The 17,759-nt window shown below is 41.1% G+C and overlaps 1 protein-coding gene and 1 long non-coding RNA gene across 4 annotated transcripts in view; one reads left to right on the top strand and one right to left on the bottom strand.

Annotated features, from left to right (window-relative positions):
* LOC106608574 (uncharacterized) overlaps positions 1 to 10,701 on the top strand; it is a 73,660-nt gene extending 62,959 nt beyond the window's left edge. The window contains exons 2-3 of the long non-coding RNA XR_001329542.2: positions 6,881 to 7,009; positions 9,862 to 10,701. This is a non-coding gene — a long non-coding RNA (uncharacterized lncRNA). The remainder of the gene's footprint in view (positions 1 to 6,880; positions 7,010 to 9,861) is intronic.
* The window catches only part of LOC106608572 (cGMP-specific 3',5'-cyclic phosphodiesterase), a 150,288-nt gene that overhangs the window by 104,159 nt on the left and 28,370 nt on the right, over positions 1 to 17,759 (bottom strand). For 2 of the 3 annotated variants that reach the window (XM_045721511.1, XM_045721510.1), the window contains exons 2-5: positions 15,528 to 16,082; positions 10,727 to 10,900; positions 2,305 to 2,394; positions 637 to 708 (exon numbers count right to left, since the gene is read on the bottom strand). In XM_045721511.1, the coding sequence (XP_045577467.1) occupies positions 637 to 708; positions 2,305 to 2,394; positions 10,727 to 10,900; positions 15,528 to 15,689 (498 nt within the window). In that variant the 5' untranslated portion in view covers positions 15,690 to 16,082. The remainder of the gene's footprint in view (positions 1 to 636; positions 709 to 2,304; positions 2,395 to 10,726; positions 10,901 to 15,527; positions 16,083 to 17,759) is intronic. The other variant, XM_045721512.1, reaches the window with a different exon arrangement.

Below are 17,759 nucleotides of genomic sequence, written 5' to 3'. Positions count from 1 at the left end.
ACAAATAATAATGTGCAAATATTGTACAATCCAGGTGTGCAAAGCTCTTAGAGACTTACCCAGAAAGAATCACAGCTGTAATCACTGCCAAATCTTGACTTAAGACTTGAAAAAACTTGTAACTCGACTCGACTTTACTTGTTCTTAGAATGCACGACTTGATGCTCTTAGAATGCACGACTTGGACTTGATGCTCTTAGAATGCACGACTTGGACTCCAATGCTTCCCACAGTTGTGCCAAGTTGGCTGGATGTCCTTTAGGTGGTGGACCATTCTTGATACACCCAGGAAACTGTTGAGTGTGAAAAACCCAGCAGCATTGCAATTCTTGACACAAACCGGTGTGCCTGGCATTCTTTTGTCCATTATTTAATTGTTTATTATATAATATTCTTAGCCAAAAATATGTATTCTAATTTATTATTAGCAGCCATAGTTCATACATGGCACCATACAGGGTTCTATATGGAACCAATTTTGGTTCAGTGGGGTTCCCTTGGGGTTCTGATCAAAGAACCATATAAAAGGGTTCTGTATAGAACTTTTAGAGGTTCCATTTATGAAGCAAGCATATAACCCTTTTTGGTTCTATGAGGAACTTTTTTTCAAGGAGTACAGTGTCTTTCTCCCAGTACCTTTTCATCTTGCTCAGTGAAAGTCGCATTCTCTCCACACTTCTTGTTGATCGCCTGTGCCACTCCTACCACCTGGGAGGTGAAAGAGAGGGGAAGGGGAAGAGAGAGGAGAAATTGAGAGGAGAGGGGGAAGAGGAAGGAGAGGGGGAAGAGAGATGAGAGGGGGAAGAGAGAGGAGAGGGGGAAGAGAGAGGAGAGGGGGAAGAGGAAGGAGAGGGGGAAGAGAGAGGAGAGGGGGAAGAGAGAGGAGAGGGGGGAAGAGGAAGGAGAGGGGGAAGAGAGAGGAGAGGGGGAAGAGAGAGGAGAGGGGGAAGAGGAAGGAGAGGGGGAAGAGAGATGAGAGGGGGGAAGAGAGAGGAGAGGGGGAAGAGAGAGGAGAGGGGGAAGAGAGAGGAGAGGGGGAAGAGAGATGAGAGGGGGAAGAGAGAGGAGAGGGGGAAAGAGAGAGGAGAGGGGGAAGAGAGAGGAGAGGGGGAAGAGAGAGGAGAGGGGGGAAGAGAGAGGAGAGGGGGAAGAGAGAGGAGGGGACGAGAGAGGAGAGGGGGAAGAGAGAGGAGAGGGGGAAGAAAGAGGAGAGGGGGGAAGAAAGAGGAGAGGGGGAAGAGAGATGAGAGGGGGAAGAGGAAGGAGAGGGGGGAAGAGAGATGAGAGGGGGAAGAGAGAGGAGAGGGGAAGAGAGAGGAGAGGGGGAAGAGAGAGGAGAGGGGGGAAGAGAGATGAGAGGGGGAAGAGAGAGGAGAGGGTGAAGAGAGAGGAGAGGGGGAAGAGAGATGAGAGGGGGAAGAGAGAGGAGAGGGGGAAGAGAGAGGAGAGGGGGAAGAGAGAGGAGAGGGGGAAGAGAGAGGAGAAGGGGAAGAGAGAGGAGAGGTAGAAGAGAGAGGAGAAGGGGAAGAGAGAGGAGAGGGGGAAGAGAGAGGAGAAGGGGAAGAGAGAGGAGAGGTAGAAGAGAGAGGAGAAGGGGAAGAGAGAGGAGAGGGGGAAGAGAGAGGAGAAGGGGAAGAGAGAGGAGAAGGGGAAGAGAGAGGAGAGGGGGAAGAGAGATGAGAGGGGGAAGAGAGAGGAGAGGGGGAAGAGAGAGGAGAGGGGGAAGAGAGAGGAGAAGGGGAAGAGAGAGGAGAAGGGGAAGAGAGAGGAGAGGTAGAAGAGAGAGGAGAAGGGGAAGAGAGAGGAGAGGGGGAAGAGAGCAGGGAAAGCATCCATCAAAACGCAGGCACAACTACAAAGAACAGAACACAGAATAAAACCAATTAGATTAAATTATTTCTCTTTGACCACAATTGCTCAATTGTAAACTCTGAAAAGAACTCCATGTGCATCTTGAAATTGTTCAATATGGGTACAATCTACACTCTTAGAAAAAAGGGTTCCAAAAGGGTTCTCCGGCTATTTCCGTGTTGACCCCTAAAAGGGATCTACCTGGATCCAAAAAGGGTCCTTCAAAGTGTTCTCCTATGAGGACAGCAGAATATCAGTTTTAAATTCTAGATGGCACCTTTTAGTCTCAGTATGTAGCTAGTGTTGTGAGATATCTATGGTCTGTAATCCCCTCTATATGTTAGCGTTGAAGAGCTGAAAGGTGTTCACTTGTCTATGGTGTATTACCTGCTCTCTATAATTCGTTCTGAGTAGCTGAGTACTGTATCTTGTATCCACTGTATTGTGTCTTACCTCTTCTCTGTGGTTCTTGATGGGCATACACAGGATACTCTGCGTCTTATAGCCTGTGATCTGATCCACCTCTGCATTGAACCTGGGGTCCTGTGGAAGAGATATGAACACTATGAACTACAATGTAATTTAACATTACCAGGCCTGTACTCACAAAGCATCTCTAAGTAAGAGTGCTGATCCAGGATCAGGTCCCCCCCCTCTCTTATTCATTATGATTTCAAATGCTCTGAGACACTTTGTGAACACGGCCCCAAAAACACATGGACATTTTAGACAATGGAGTCGACATAAAGGAATAACCACCACATTTTCCCTTTACTGTGAGACCCCTGATCTGGTTCCCTATTGGGTTAGACAGCGTCCGAGTCCCAAATGGCACCCTATTCCCTATATATTGCACTACACTGTAAAACTAAATCTAATTGTTTCAACTAATTATTATTAAGAAACTGTTTTGCCTTTTTTTTTACTTATCGATCGAAGTGTTGCCTGAACAAAACAAATAACGTTGGCCCAAACTTGGCTCCAACTTGACAAAACACAGGCAAAAATTCAGTCAACTTAAAGTTATGTGTTTGTTCAAATTGTCTCATATGTTAATTCAACTAGAAATGATTATTTGGGCATTTTACCTAAAAAAAGGCTGTGGAACTTGTTACACACACGCTGCTTCTAACATACAATGTTCTCAACTTAATAACTGACACATGTTGACATACATGATGACATTGTGCATGTTCATTTATACAGTAATTCATATTCAACATGTCCTCACCTGGGATTTGAACTTCATTTTGAACTTAATCTAAATTCGAGCCAGTTTGCTACAGCAGGAAAATAATCCTGCAGCAACCGGAAATGTGGATTATTATGTGGATTATAACTGATGGACATTTCAGTAGGGAGTGATACATTTTTCATTAGGGCAAATCAGGTTTTAAACATTAGAAGCCTTTTTAAACCTTGAATACACTACAATAAAATTAAGATCCTACATCTGTAACAAACACTGACACATTTAACAACTAAACAATACATATTATACTGATTTCTAAACAGAGTTTTACTGTATCTTAGATCAACACTCCTACTCTGAGACACTTTTTGATTACAGGCCAAAATCTCGATGACTAATGTAGAGACGGACAATATGATGGGCAGAACCAGACCAAATCTGTGGAAGCACACTCCTTAAAATAATAACCTGCTTTGGTTATTTGAATTATAAAGTCATTTATATGTCTGATGATATTTTAACAAGATAAAGTTTTGTTTTTGCTAATAATGGCTTTTGGTAACAGTTCTATCTTGGAGTCAGTTCTTCCAGCGATGACAGATATGGTTTAACTAAAAGTCACCACGTTGTAAAGACAACACTTTATGGGTATTGATAAGAACGCTTCCCCTGTAATGGGTCTGGCCTGAGGTTGCCAATCTCTTTCCCTACAGAGGGCTGCGCCACTCCAACCATCCAGAGGGGAATTTTGATCCCAGTTTAGATTTGAACGCCATCCCAACCGCCCTAACTGGGGCTTAACGAGCCAATCAGAGCGCTAGGGGTCTCCCTAGGAAGGAGCTACCACTACGCAGAGTGACGCACGCAGATGCACTTCCTGAAAGCTGTCTGTTTCTACAAACATAACACTGGTCCCGTATCAGGTTCTATGGACCCAGCTGGTGGTTTGTTTTGGTAGCACACACACACACACACACACATGGACGCACATACATGGACACACACCCCTCCTTCCTCCTTGTCCGTTCCAGATTAACAAACTAATTGGATACAGATGCGTTAAAGAGAAGTTACTCTCTCTCTCTTTTTGTCTCTTTCTCACTCTGCCTCTTCTAATTGATCTATTTCTCTCTCCCTCTCTCTGCTCCAGTCTAGGCCCCTGTTGAGGAAAACACTTCATCAGAATCAAGTGTTAGAAATATCACCAATAAAGTAATTGTCATTAGTCAGAACACTGTTGGCCGGCAATCGAATGATTTTGTAGCAGCTAACCAGGGGTAAGGTAAACGACGTGATGTCACATGACATGAAATGTGATTAGACAAACGTATACACGTATAAGTAAGAACACATACTGATATATATATATATATATATATATATATGTGTGTATGTATATTTGCGTAATAAGGCACGAGGGGGTGTGGTATATGGCCAATATACCAGGTTAAGGGCTGTTCTTATGCATGACGCAACGCAGAGTGCCTGGATACAGCCCTTAGCTGTGGTATATTGGCATATATACAAACCCCAGAGGTGCCTTACTGCTATTATAAACTGGTTACCAAAGTAATTAGAGCAGTAAAAAGAAATGTTTTGTCATACCCATGGTATATGTTCTGATATACCACGCCTGCCAGCCAATCAGCATTCAGGGCTCGAACCACCCAGTTTATATATTTATTTACAAAACAATATATATTTGGGATTGGAAATGATGCAGACAATTACATTGATGGAAGCTTCAATCTATCTGCAATAGTAAAACTGCTCTACCCACTAAAACATACCGAGGAAAGAACACACACTACGAGAAGAAATTATACATTCTGTCTTACAACACAGGCACATGCACACGCACAAACACACACACACACACACACACTAAGACAATACATTATACACACTGGACGTGTCCGAATACCCAGACTTGCATCCCAAATAGCAGGCTGTTTGAGTATGTGAAAAAAAATATGTTTTATAGTATGCAACATTGTTTAAATCAAGTATACTTTAAATGCACAGATGTCATATAAATTTCCGCTTTGACAACAGCTGATCAATTAGATATGTGGGATGAGCTAGCAAAATCAATGAATAGCGGGAAACAACGCAATCACATATGACGCATTCTCAGTATGTGAAAATACAATGTTTAACAGTATGCGACGTTTCAAAAATCGAGTATGGTTTAAATGCCAGGATGTTCTACTGATTTCGGCTCTTCATCTACTAGAATTCGATTCACCCTGTTCTACAATGCATTGGAAGAGGTGGGCTGTGGGTGATAGGCCCTTGTTCTCCTTAAAATTATCATTAGTCTCGTAGGCTACATGTTTGAAGGTCTTTTAAAGTCGTAAACATTTGATTTATTTTTTTACCCAAAGTGGATTTCTGGTTTCTCATTGAAAAGTGTTTCTTGCTCTGGCCTTCGTCAGAGCTTTTAAACTAAATACTAAACCATTTTTTGATTTGTGAATGTGTCGGCACCGGGGACTCGGATGTGGCTGCGATAGTGATGTCATGTTAATCAGGTCTTTTGATTTGAACATATGAATTGTCTTCGTTTATTATGTTACTGTCCAGCAGTTGTGAATTTACCATGCACCTGACTGTCCACGCTTTCCTGTGCAATAGCCTTTTGACATTTAAAAAGTTGTGATGTGTGTACTAGGCTATTTGATTTCATTTATACATGTTACAGCACTTTGATTTCATGAAGAAATATGTTTAAATGGAAACAATTTATCTGTTTCCTTTTTAAATAGGATAGATGGGCCATAAGGTCTACTACGGTATAGGTCTAATGTCATAGTCTGCCTATAACCAGCCAGCGTAGGCCTATAACTCCATTCATATTCTATTCAGAGTTTAGACAAATATATAGAATTGAAAATGAGATATTATCAGGCTGGTTAATGAGATGCATGTCTGTTGAATTTGTAAAAATCCATCTGCACTTGGCCCCGCCCCTCCTACTCAGACAATCAGGAGCCCCTACTGCGTTGTGGCCGAGGCATACTGCATACTTTTTACTAAACGGTATGTGCTAAATACACTGAACAAAAATACAAATATAAACGCAACCTGTAAAGTGCTGGTCCCATGTTTCATGAGCTGAAATAAAAGATCCCAGAAATGTTTCATACGCACAAAAAGCTTATTCCTTTCAAATATTTTGCACAACTTTGTTTTCATCCCTGCTGGTGAGCATTTCTCCTTTGCCAAGATCCATCTACTTGACAGGTGTGGCATATCAACAATCTGATTAAACAGCATTATAATTACACAAGTGCACCTTGTGCTGGGGACAATAAAAGGGAATTCTAAAATGTGCAGTTTTGTCACACAACACAATGCCACAGATGTCTCACGTTTTGAGGGAGTATGCAGTTGGCATGCTGACTGCAGCAATGTCCACCAGAGCTGTTTCCAGAGAATTGTTCCTAATTTCTCTACCATAAGCCACCTCCAACGTCGTTCTAGAGAATTTGGCACACTGCCTTTCTCTCTCTCTCGTTGTCCTTCCATCTCTCTCTCAAACATCTGCTTTCTCTTTCAAAGACATAATTCCACTACAGGGCGTCTGACTGTGTGTGTGTGTGTGTGTGTGTGTGTGTGTGTGTGTGTGTGTGTGTGTGTGTGTGTGTGTGTGTGTGTGTGTGTGTGTGTGTGTGTGTGTGGTGCGTGGGTGTGTATGCGTGCGTGCGTGCGTGCGTGCGTGCGTGCGTGGGTGCACGCGTGTGCGTGTGTGAGTGAGTGTGCGTGAGTGCGCATGTATATGTGTGTGTGTCAATGTGTAAGCTATTCACATGACACATCCTATCATCCCTACAGATGGTCCCATCCACCAGCTTTCATCTCCCTCTCCACCAATTGACACAGCTGGGAACCTACTGGGTAGTCCACAGGGAAGATTCCATCTCCTAGTGAGAGGGCTCACGAACTGCGCACACAGGACCGGAGGTATGTACTGTATATGTACTGGCATGGTCTAATTGTGTCTGAGAATAAAGACAGTTAGATAGAAACGGAAAACAATGGCCGCCTATAGCACACACAAAGAGAATCATGGAAATCTGCAGTCAGCAGAAATGAAAATCTGCGCTCAAGTTGTGGGCCCAGTGCGGTAACATCACAATGGGGGTCATCGGTTAAAATCCAGCCTGTTCTTCAGGAGTCAAGGCATTGTAACTGGGCCGAGACTGATAGTACGACCTACAATCATTATAGATCATTATAGACTGATAGTACGACCTACAATCATTATAGACTGATAGCACAACCTACAATCATTACAGATCATTATAGACTGATAGTATGACCTACAATCATTATAGATCATTATAGACTGATAGTACGACCTACAATCATTATAGATCATTATAGACTGATAGTACGACCTACAATCATTATAGACTGATAGTACGACCTACAATCATTATAGACTGATAGCACAACCTACAATCATTACAGATCATTATAGACTGATAGTATGACCTACAATCATTATAGATCATTATAGACTGATAGTACAACCTACAATCATTATAGATCATTATAGACCGATAGTACGACCTACAATCATTATAGATCATTATAGACTGATAGTACGACCTACAATCATTATATATCATTATAGACTGATAGTACGACCTAAAATCATTATAGACTGATAGTACGACCTACAATCATTATAGATAATTATAGACTGATAGTACAACCTACAATCATTATATATCATTATAGACCGATAGTATGACCTACAATCATTATATATCATTATAGACTGATAGTATGACCTACAATCATTATAGATCATTATAGACTGATAGTACGACCTACAATCATTATAGACTGATAGTACGACCTACAATCATTATAGATTGATAGCAGAACCTACAATCATTAAATATCATTATAGACTGATAGTATGGCCTACAATCATTATAGATCATTATAGACTGATAGTACGACCTACAGTCATTATAGACTGATAGTACGACCTACAATCATTATAGACTGATAGTACGACCTACAATCATTATAGACTGATAGCACAACCTACAATCATTATAGACTGATAGTACGACCTACAATCATTATAGACTGATAGTACAACCTACAATCATTATAGACTGATAGTACGACCTACAATCATTATAGACTGATAGTACAACCTACCATCATTATAGATCATTATAGACTGATAGTACGACCTACAATCATTATAGATCATTATAGACTGATAGTACGACCTACAATCATTATAGACTGATAGTACAAACTACAATCATTATAGATCATTATAGACTGATAGTATGACCTACAATCATTATAGACTGATAGTACAACCTACAATCATTATAGATCATTACAGACTGATAGTACGACCTACAATCATTATAGATCATTATAGACTGATAGTATGACCTACAATCATTATAGACTGATAGTACGACCTACAATCATTATAGACTGATAGTACGACCTACAATCATTATAGATAATTATAGACTGATAGTACAACCTACAATCTTTATAGACTGATAGTACGACCTACAATCATTATAGACTGATAGTACGACCTACAGTCATTATAGACTGATAGTACGACCTACAATCATTATAGACTGATAGTACAACCTACAATCATTATAGATCATTATAGACTGATAGTACGACCTACAATCATTATAGACTGATAGCAGAACCTACAATCATTATGGATCATTATAGACTGATAGTACGACCTACAATCATTATAGACTGATAGTACGACCTACAGTCATTATAGACTGATAGTACAACCTACAATCATTATAGACTGATAGTAAGACCTAGAGTCATTATAGACTGATAGTATAACCTACAATCATTATAGACTGATAGTACAACCTACAATCATTATAGACTGATAGTATGACCTACAATCATTATAGACTGATAGTACAACCTACAGTCATTATAGACTGATAGTACAACCTACAATCATTATAGACTGATAGTAAGACCTACAGTCATTATAGACTGATAGTACAACCTACAATCATTATAGACTGATAGTACGACCTACAATCATTATATATCATTATAGACTGATAGTACGACCTACAATCATTATAGACTGATAGTACGACCTACAATCATTATAGACTGATAGTATGACCTACAATCATTATAGACTGATAGGAGAACCTACAATCATTATAGATCGTTATAGACTGATTGTAGGTCGTACTATCATTATAGACTGATAGAACGACCTACAATCATTATAGACTGATGGTACAACCTACAATCATTATAGATCATTATAGACTGATAGTATGACCTACAATCATTATAGACTGATAGTAGAACCTACAATCATTATAGATCATTACAGACTGATAGTACGACCTACAATCATTATAGATCATTATAGACTGATAGTAGAACCTACAATCATTTAAGACTGATACTATGACCTACAATCATTATAGATCATTATAGACTGATAGTACGACCTACAATCATTATAGATCATTATAGGCTGATAGTACGACCTACAATCATTATAGACTGATAGAACGACCTACAATCATTATAGATAATTTTGTTCTACTGTATTATTGACTGTATGTTTTGTTTATTCCATGTGTAACTCTGTGTTGTTGTATGTGTTGAATTGCTATGGTTTATCTTGGCCAGGTCGCAGTTGCAAATGAGAACTTGTTCTCAACTAGCCTACCTGGTTAAATAAAGGTGAAATAAAGAAATAAAATAAAATAAAAATAACAATAAATGAAATTAAAAAAACATTTATTGGTTTCCAGGTCACAGAGGAAAGGAAGATGGAGGAGTTGAGGAGAGGATGGATTTTTACCCAATTCAGAATGTCCCCTTGCGTATGGGTGTCCTTCAGTCCAGTGATGAACTTTGACATGCAACTTCCTGTTTAATCTCAGAATTTACAAGCCCACCACCAGTTTCTCTCTCTCTCTATCTCTCTCCCTCTCTGTTTCTCTCTCTCTCCCTCTCTGTTTCTCTACCATCTCTGTTTCTATCTCTCTCTCTCGCCCTCTCTCGCTCTATCTCTCTGTTTCTCTCTATCCCTCTCTGTTTTTCTCTCTATCCCTCTCTGTTTCTGTCTACCCACCCTCCCTCCCCCTTCTCTCTCTCTCTCTTTATCCCTCTCTCTCTCTCTATAAGTGAAAGAAGGTCAACTGACAAGGATTTTTCTTTCCCTTCCTCCCTCCCTCTCTCCATTCCTCTTTGTGGTTTATGCTTGGCCAATCACTCTCAGGTCCTGCACTCTGTCAGCAAAGACCCAGACTCCCCAACACAAATACTGGCCTGATTCAAAACACACACACATGCACACACACGCAGGCAAACACACACACACACACCAACCTCCTCATTATATTCATCATCATAACCTTACATACGCAAACCCCACCAGGGTGTCCATGTTATCTGACACTCAGCAGAAAAACAAGGGAGGCCGCAGAAAGGAGGTCAAAGGAGGATTACTCTGTATTTTACAGTCCCATATTTACTTGGTACAGTTCATAAGTACAACCTCTTTCCACATAACATCTTAGTAAGTACCAGCTGTAATAGGACTGTAAAATTAACCATTCCAAAGGACAAAAGAGATGGAGGCCATCAAACATAGAGAAATAAAAAGCGTCTCACCTCGTAGGCATTCTTGATGTTAAGGGGCTGGCCCGTGGCCGCCACGTGACCCACAATGCCCTTGTTCCACTCCAGACGGATGCAGCTGTTGGACACCTCCTCCAGGGTGGAGCCCTCGGCAACATCAAATAGCCTGCTCACCAGGAACTTCCTGTTGGAGCTGTCCTCGCCCACCTGGGGTCACACGACAAGGAACAGTAAGGAAGTGATGTCATACATATCCAGATTCTACATGAAGTGTATCTGCAATAGCCTTCTTAAAGTTGTCTCCACAGTGTATACTACGATATGATACTATATGATGCATGACATGATAAGTCACTTTGTTGTCCATTTGCATGGACATGTAACCATTGCTACCTGATATGGTTGTTGAATTAGATAGATATGGATTAGACAGAGATTAAAAGGTCATAAAAAGAACCAGGAAGTCCCCTTGGGAGCCAACTTTTCCAACAGTTTCATTCAACATCATATACTTGAAATTAGGAATGCACGATATATCGGTGAACATATCGGAATCGGACGTTATTAGCTAAAAATGCCAACAACGGTATACAGCCGATGTCTAGTTTAACGCCGATGTGCAAAATCGATGTCAAAGCTACCGTGCATACCTATATAACGTAGGTAGATGACGTAATGACGCCACGTATAATGTTGCGCTACACGTGCAACACAGCATTCCTAACCTAGCCCACAATGTCTGCTGTGTGGATCGAGCAGTCAACAAGTCGAGCAGTCATTTGAAAGATTACAAATTTCAGCGAGACAACTCAAAGGCAAAATACATTAACGCCATGATAAGGGAATTCATTTCCCTTGACAATCAATCGTTCTCTGACGTGGGTGATGTTGGCTTTCACGACTGGTCGAGCACCGGTACACACTACCAAGTGCGCTATTTTTCAGATGTTGCCCTACTGGAGTTACACACTAATAGCGTCACTGCTATTAGCTTCACGACATACTATGGAACGCCGTTTATGTCTTTGCATGTCAAAAAGATACATGTCAAATTACACTATTTGACAATAACACTATTTGACGTGTTAAATAATCTTTTAATTTGACACGTCAAATAACACCATTCTGTTATAGAATGTTGTGTGTTCTGAATTTGCACGTACAAGCCAAGCGCCACCACTACTATCAGTAGCACTGTCAAAGCTGAACAAAAAAGTCTGAAAACATGCACACACCGGCCACGAACGATGTGTTAACAATACTACGTTGGTAGTAAAGCATTTTTTGTTCGACCGCAACTTCAGGGTTAGCTAGCTTTAGCTTGGTACCTAGCTAGCACCAATACAAACAGCCTGAAAACAATGACCAGTAGAAACTGCAGTCATTTTCATTATTCTTTTCAATGATTTAGGAATCCTTCTGAGTATGTGTTAGCTAGGTATCCACTTGTTGTTCTCCTATTGAAATTGAACTTCAGTTCATGAAAATAAATAGCTAGCCAGCTACTTAACCCTGTTGCCGAAAGCTAACATCATAAACAGCCAGCTAGCTTCATCTGGCTAATGAGACTCGACCGGACCAGGTTATGTGTTGTGAAGCTTGCCACAATAAGAATTAGGCACAATAGTGGAATTTGCAGTTTGTCGTTAAAATAAAAGTACCTCTTTGAAAGTGATGCAGAAGGTTACAATTGGTGGAATCATGCCATATTTAGACTAGATAATGTTAAACAAGGTTGGAATGTGAAGCAATGAAATGGGGTATCAGTCTACTCGGTAACACCCACAGAACACAACTGTGAAGAGTTTACGCAAATATTCATGTTGTAGCTCTTATCGCGGGACTGTGTGAAATCACCTCCCCAGTCAGCCTATTGTGTGTATTGACATTCATATTGCACTGTACAGCTTTACCTAAGGATTGGGGATCAATGAAATGGGGTATCAGTCTACTCAATACCCAATATATTTTTTCCCAACATCCTCCTTAGAGATATCAGACTCCAAAACATCCACACAGTATTGTTTTTCCTCAGGAATAGTGTTCAATACACAGAGGTTGACAATAAATGTGGCTCAATTCACAGTTGTTTCAGAGTTCCGCAATAAGAGCAGCGACGCTAATGTTCTCTGGGTGTCACTGAGTAGACTGATACCCCATGTCATTGATGCACAATCCATAGTTAAGGCTGTACAGTGAAATAAGTATGCCCCCAATTCAATTCTAAAGAATAATACATCCAGTGTGATTTCAACAGATTTTTGGCAAATTAACAAATTAGTGTCTTTTGTTGATTTTATATAACAACATTCAAACCTCGTTTAGCATGATCTATTAAATTATGGCATAATTCTACTATTTGTATTCATTTGCATCACTATCAATGACATACTTTTATTTTGAAGGCTAAGCGCAAAGTCCACTACTGTGGTTAATCCTTATTGTGGCTAGCTTCACGTAGATAGGTCCGACCACCATTAATCAAATAAGAACTGTCTTATAAATTAGGGTTATTTTCGATGATGACACCTAGCTATATAGTTAGCTAGCTAACTATAGCTGCTGAAACAGATTATGTCGTTTTGCTATGTTTTTGGGGAAGAGCATTGTTTGCATCCATGAGCTAGCTAGCTTTTTTTATGACCAGCACTGTAGATGCGCGAGACAACTTTACCAGCATCATAGCATACATATCGATTAATCGTTGTGACATATGAAATACGAGTGATAGTGTAATCAATGTGTAATAACTACGTACAAAATGTATGAACGCATTAAATTATTATGTTAGAGCCAGTTTGCGCTGTTCTGTGAAGGGAGTAGTACACAGCGTTGTACGAGATCTTCAGCTTCTTGGCAATTTCCCGCATGGAATAGCCTTCATTTCTCAGAACAAGAATAGACTGACGAGTTTCAGAAGAAAGTTCTTTGTTTCTAGCCATTTTGAGCCTGTAATTGAACCCACAAATGCTGATGCTCCAGATACTCAACTAGACTAAAGAAGGCCAGTTTTATTGCTTCTTTAATCAGAACAACAGTTTTCAGCTGTGCTAACATAATTGCAAAAGGGTTTTCTAATGATCAATTAGCCTTTTCAATCAATCAATCAAATGTATTTATAAAGCACTTTTTACATGATCCGATGTCACAAAGTGCTGTACAGAAACACAGCCTAAAACCCCAAACAGCAAGCAATGCAGGTGTGGAAGCACGGTGGCTAGGAAAAACTCCCTAGAAAGGCCTGAACCTAGGAAGAAACCTACATTTACATTTTTACATTTACGTCATTTAGCAGACGCTCTTATCCAGAGCGACTTACAAATTGGTGCATTCACCTTATGATAACCTAGAGAGGAACCAGGCTCTGAGGGGTGGCCTCTTCTGGCTGTGCCGGGTGGAGATTATAACAGAACATGGCCAAGATGTTCAAACGTTCATAGATGACCAGCTGGGTCAGATAATAATATTCACAGTGGTTGTAGAGGGTGCAACAGGTCAGCACCTCAGGAGTAAATGTCAGTTGGCTTTTCATAGCCGATCATTCAGAGTTAGAGACAGCAGGTGCGGTAGAGAGAGAGTCCAAAACAGCAGGTCCAGTGAACAGGTCAGGGTTCCATAGCCGCAGGCAGAACAGTTGAAACTGGAGCAGCTTAAAATGATAAACTTTGATTAGCTAACACAACGTGTCATTGCCGATTCGAAGCTACAATAGTCAATTACCACATTAACAATTTATACACTGTATTTCTGATCAATTTGATGTTATTTTAATTGACAAAAAAAATGTGCTTTTCTTTAAAAAACAAGGACATTTCTAAGTGACCCCAAACTTTTGAACGGTAGTGTAAATAAATGTCACGGGTGTCGTAGGGATTGGACCAAAACGCAGCGGGAACGTGTAAACTCATCTTCTTATTTTATTAAAGAAGGAAAACAAAAGAAACACGTATACAAAAACGACACTTAACAGTCCCGTCAGGTGCACGAACACAAAACAGGAAATAACTACCCACAAAAACCCCATGAAAAACCCCCCTACTAAATAGGACCTTCAATTAGAGGCAACGAGGAACAGCTGCTTCCAATTGAAGGTCAAAACAATAAACTAGACATAGAAATAGAAAAAATAGAAAATAGAACATAGAAATACAAAACATAGAATACTACCCAAAAACCCCGACAACACAAAACAAACACACCCCTGCCACATCCTGACCAAACTACAATAAGAAATAACCCCTTATACTGGTCAGGACGTGACAGTAAATGCCAAAAAAATTACGTTTTGGTCAGTATGGTGTGTGTGTAACCTTTATTTAACTAGGCAAGTCAGTTAAGAACAAATTTTTATTTACAATGACGGCCTATCCTGGCCAAACCCGGACGACGCTGGACCAATTGTGCTCCGCCCTATGGGACTCCCAACCACGGCCGGATATGATACAGCCTGGATTTGAACCAGGGACTGTAGTGACGCCTCGTGCACTGAGATGCAGTGCCTTAGACCGCTGCGTCCATGTGTGTGTGTTAACTATTTAACTGTACTAGAATGCTTAAAAGGCCGCTCAAATTGTAAATATCGGTTATCGTTTTTTTTGGGGGGGGCAAGGAAAATATTGGATATCGGTATCGGCCAAAAATGTCATATCGGTGCATCACTACTTGAAATACTTGAGATTTATGATCACTTTGCCTTTCTAATCCTTCCTCATTTCATCCTTGGTTTGTTTCATGACATATGCTAACAACTGTCCGATCCTTCTGCCTCTCATCCCAATGGCCCTGCTACAAACAGAGCACTGCGGGTACTGTAGTCCAAGGTGCCATTACCTACCAGGAAGAGGGAGTAGCGGTCGGCGGCGATCAGCTCGTTGATGTGCAGGAAGATCTTGTGGCACAGTGCCGTCACGTCCAGGTGACTCGACACGTCCCTCACCAGCTCCAACAGTCTGGCACAGCGGTCCAAACCCCGGGCACTGCCAACCTCGCCCATCATCCCTGTGGGGATACCAACCCCGACCCCTCCCTGCTGGGTTCTGAAGGGTGTCCGGATGTCGCCCCGGTCGGGTTCGGTGTCGCAGAGGAAGGTTAGTGAGCCTTCCGCGTCCTTGACCACGATGGGCCTCAGCGGCCTGTCAAACTCAGATGCAGAGATCTTGCGGGTGGGGGTGCTGGGAGCGGGGCTGGGGGGCAGGGCTGGGGAGGGGGAACGCCTGTCGTTCAGGCCCAGGGAAGGGGGCAGGGAGGAGGCTAGGCAGGGGCTGTCTGAAGGCTGGGTGGGTCTCTGGGGTAGAAGGGTTTCTTTGGGGGATGACGAGGAGAGGAAGAGGAGGAGGAGGAGGGCTGGATGGAATGGACTCGCTCAGCAAACCATGCATTCACCATCTCCCTGCAAATACACAACACAAAGGAGGTTATAGGGCCATTTTAAGACATTAAAAACAGTAAAACACATTGTACAACAAGACCATTTAGGACATTTACCATCTCTGAGGAACTGGTGTATTTGATTAGATTATTAAGATTACATTAGCACAACATTAACACAACATTAACACAATATTAACACAGCATTAACCAACATTAACAGGACATTAACCAATATTAACCAACATTAACAAGACATTAACCAACATTAACAAGACATTAACCAACATTAACAAGACATTAACCAACATTAACCAACATTAACAAGACATTAACCAACATTAACCAGACATTAACCAACATTAACAAGACATTAACCAACATTAACAAGACATTAACCAACATTAACAAGACATTAACCAACATTAACTAACATTAACAAGACATTAACCAACATTAACCAGACATTAACCAACATTAACAAGACATTAACCAACATTAACAAGACATTAACCAACATTAACCAGACATTAACCAACATTAACAAGACATTAACCAACATTAACAAGACATTAACCAACATTAACCAACATTAACAAGACATTAACCAACATTAACCAACATTAACAAGACATTAACCAACATTAACAAGACATTAACCAACATTAACCAACATTAACAAGACATTAACCAACATTAACAAGACATTAACCAACATTAACCAACATTAACAAGACATTAACCAACATTAACAAGACATTAACCAACATTAACCAACATTAACAAGACATTAACCAACATTAACCAACATTCAACCGCGGTCATCGCCCCTCTTCAAAGGGGGTGACACTCTAGACCCAAACTGCTACAGACCTATATCTATCCTACCGTGTCTTTCTAAGGTCTTCGAAAGCCAAGTTAACAAACAGATTACCGACCATTTTGAATCCCACCGTACCTTCTCCGCTATGCAATCTGGTTTCAGAGCTGGTCATGGGTGCACCTCAGCCACGCTCAAGGTCCTAAACGACATCATAACCGCCATCAATAAGAGACATTACTGTGCAGCCGTATTCATCGACCTGACCAAAGCTTTCAACTCAGTCAATCACCAAATTCTTATTGGCAGACTCGACAGCCTTGGTTTCTCAAATGATTGCCTCGCCTGGTTTACCAACTACTTATCTGATAGAGTTCAGTGTGTCAAATCGGAGGGCCTGTTGTCCGGACGTCTGGCAGTCTCTATGGGTGTGCCACAGGGTTAAATTCTCGGGCCGACTCTCTTCTCTGTATACATCAATGATGTTGCTCTTGCTGCTGGTGATTCTCTGATCCACCTCTACGGAGACGACACCATTCTGTATACTTCTGGCCCCTCTTTGGACACTGTGTTAACTAACCTCCAGACGAGCTTCAATGCCATACAACTCTCCTTCTGTGGCCTCCAACTGCTCTTAAACGCAGGTAAAACTAAATGCATGCTATTCAATCGATCACTGCCCGCACCTGCTCGCCCGTCCAGCATCACTACTCTGGACGGCTCTGACTTAGAATACGTGGACAACTACAAATACCTGGGTGTCTTGTTAGACTGTAAACTCTCCTTCCAGACTCACATTAAGCATCTCTAATCCAAAAATTAAATCTAGAATCGGCTTCCTATATTGCAACAAAGCATCCTTCACTCATGCTGCCAAAC

Source organism: Salmo salar, chromosome ssa07 (genome assembly GCF_905237065.1).
Source record: "Salmo salar chromosome ssa07, Ssal_v3.1, whole genome shotgun sequence".
In the NCBI taxonomy this organism is placed as follows: Eukaryota; Metazoa; Chordata; class Actinopteri; order Salmoniformes; family Salmonidae; genus Salmo; species Salmo salar.
Note: the sequence above shows the minus strand (reverse complement) of the source record. Positions and strands in the feature narration are given on the sequence as shown.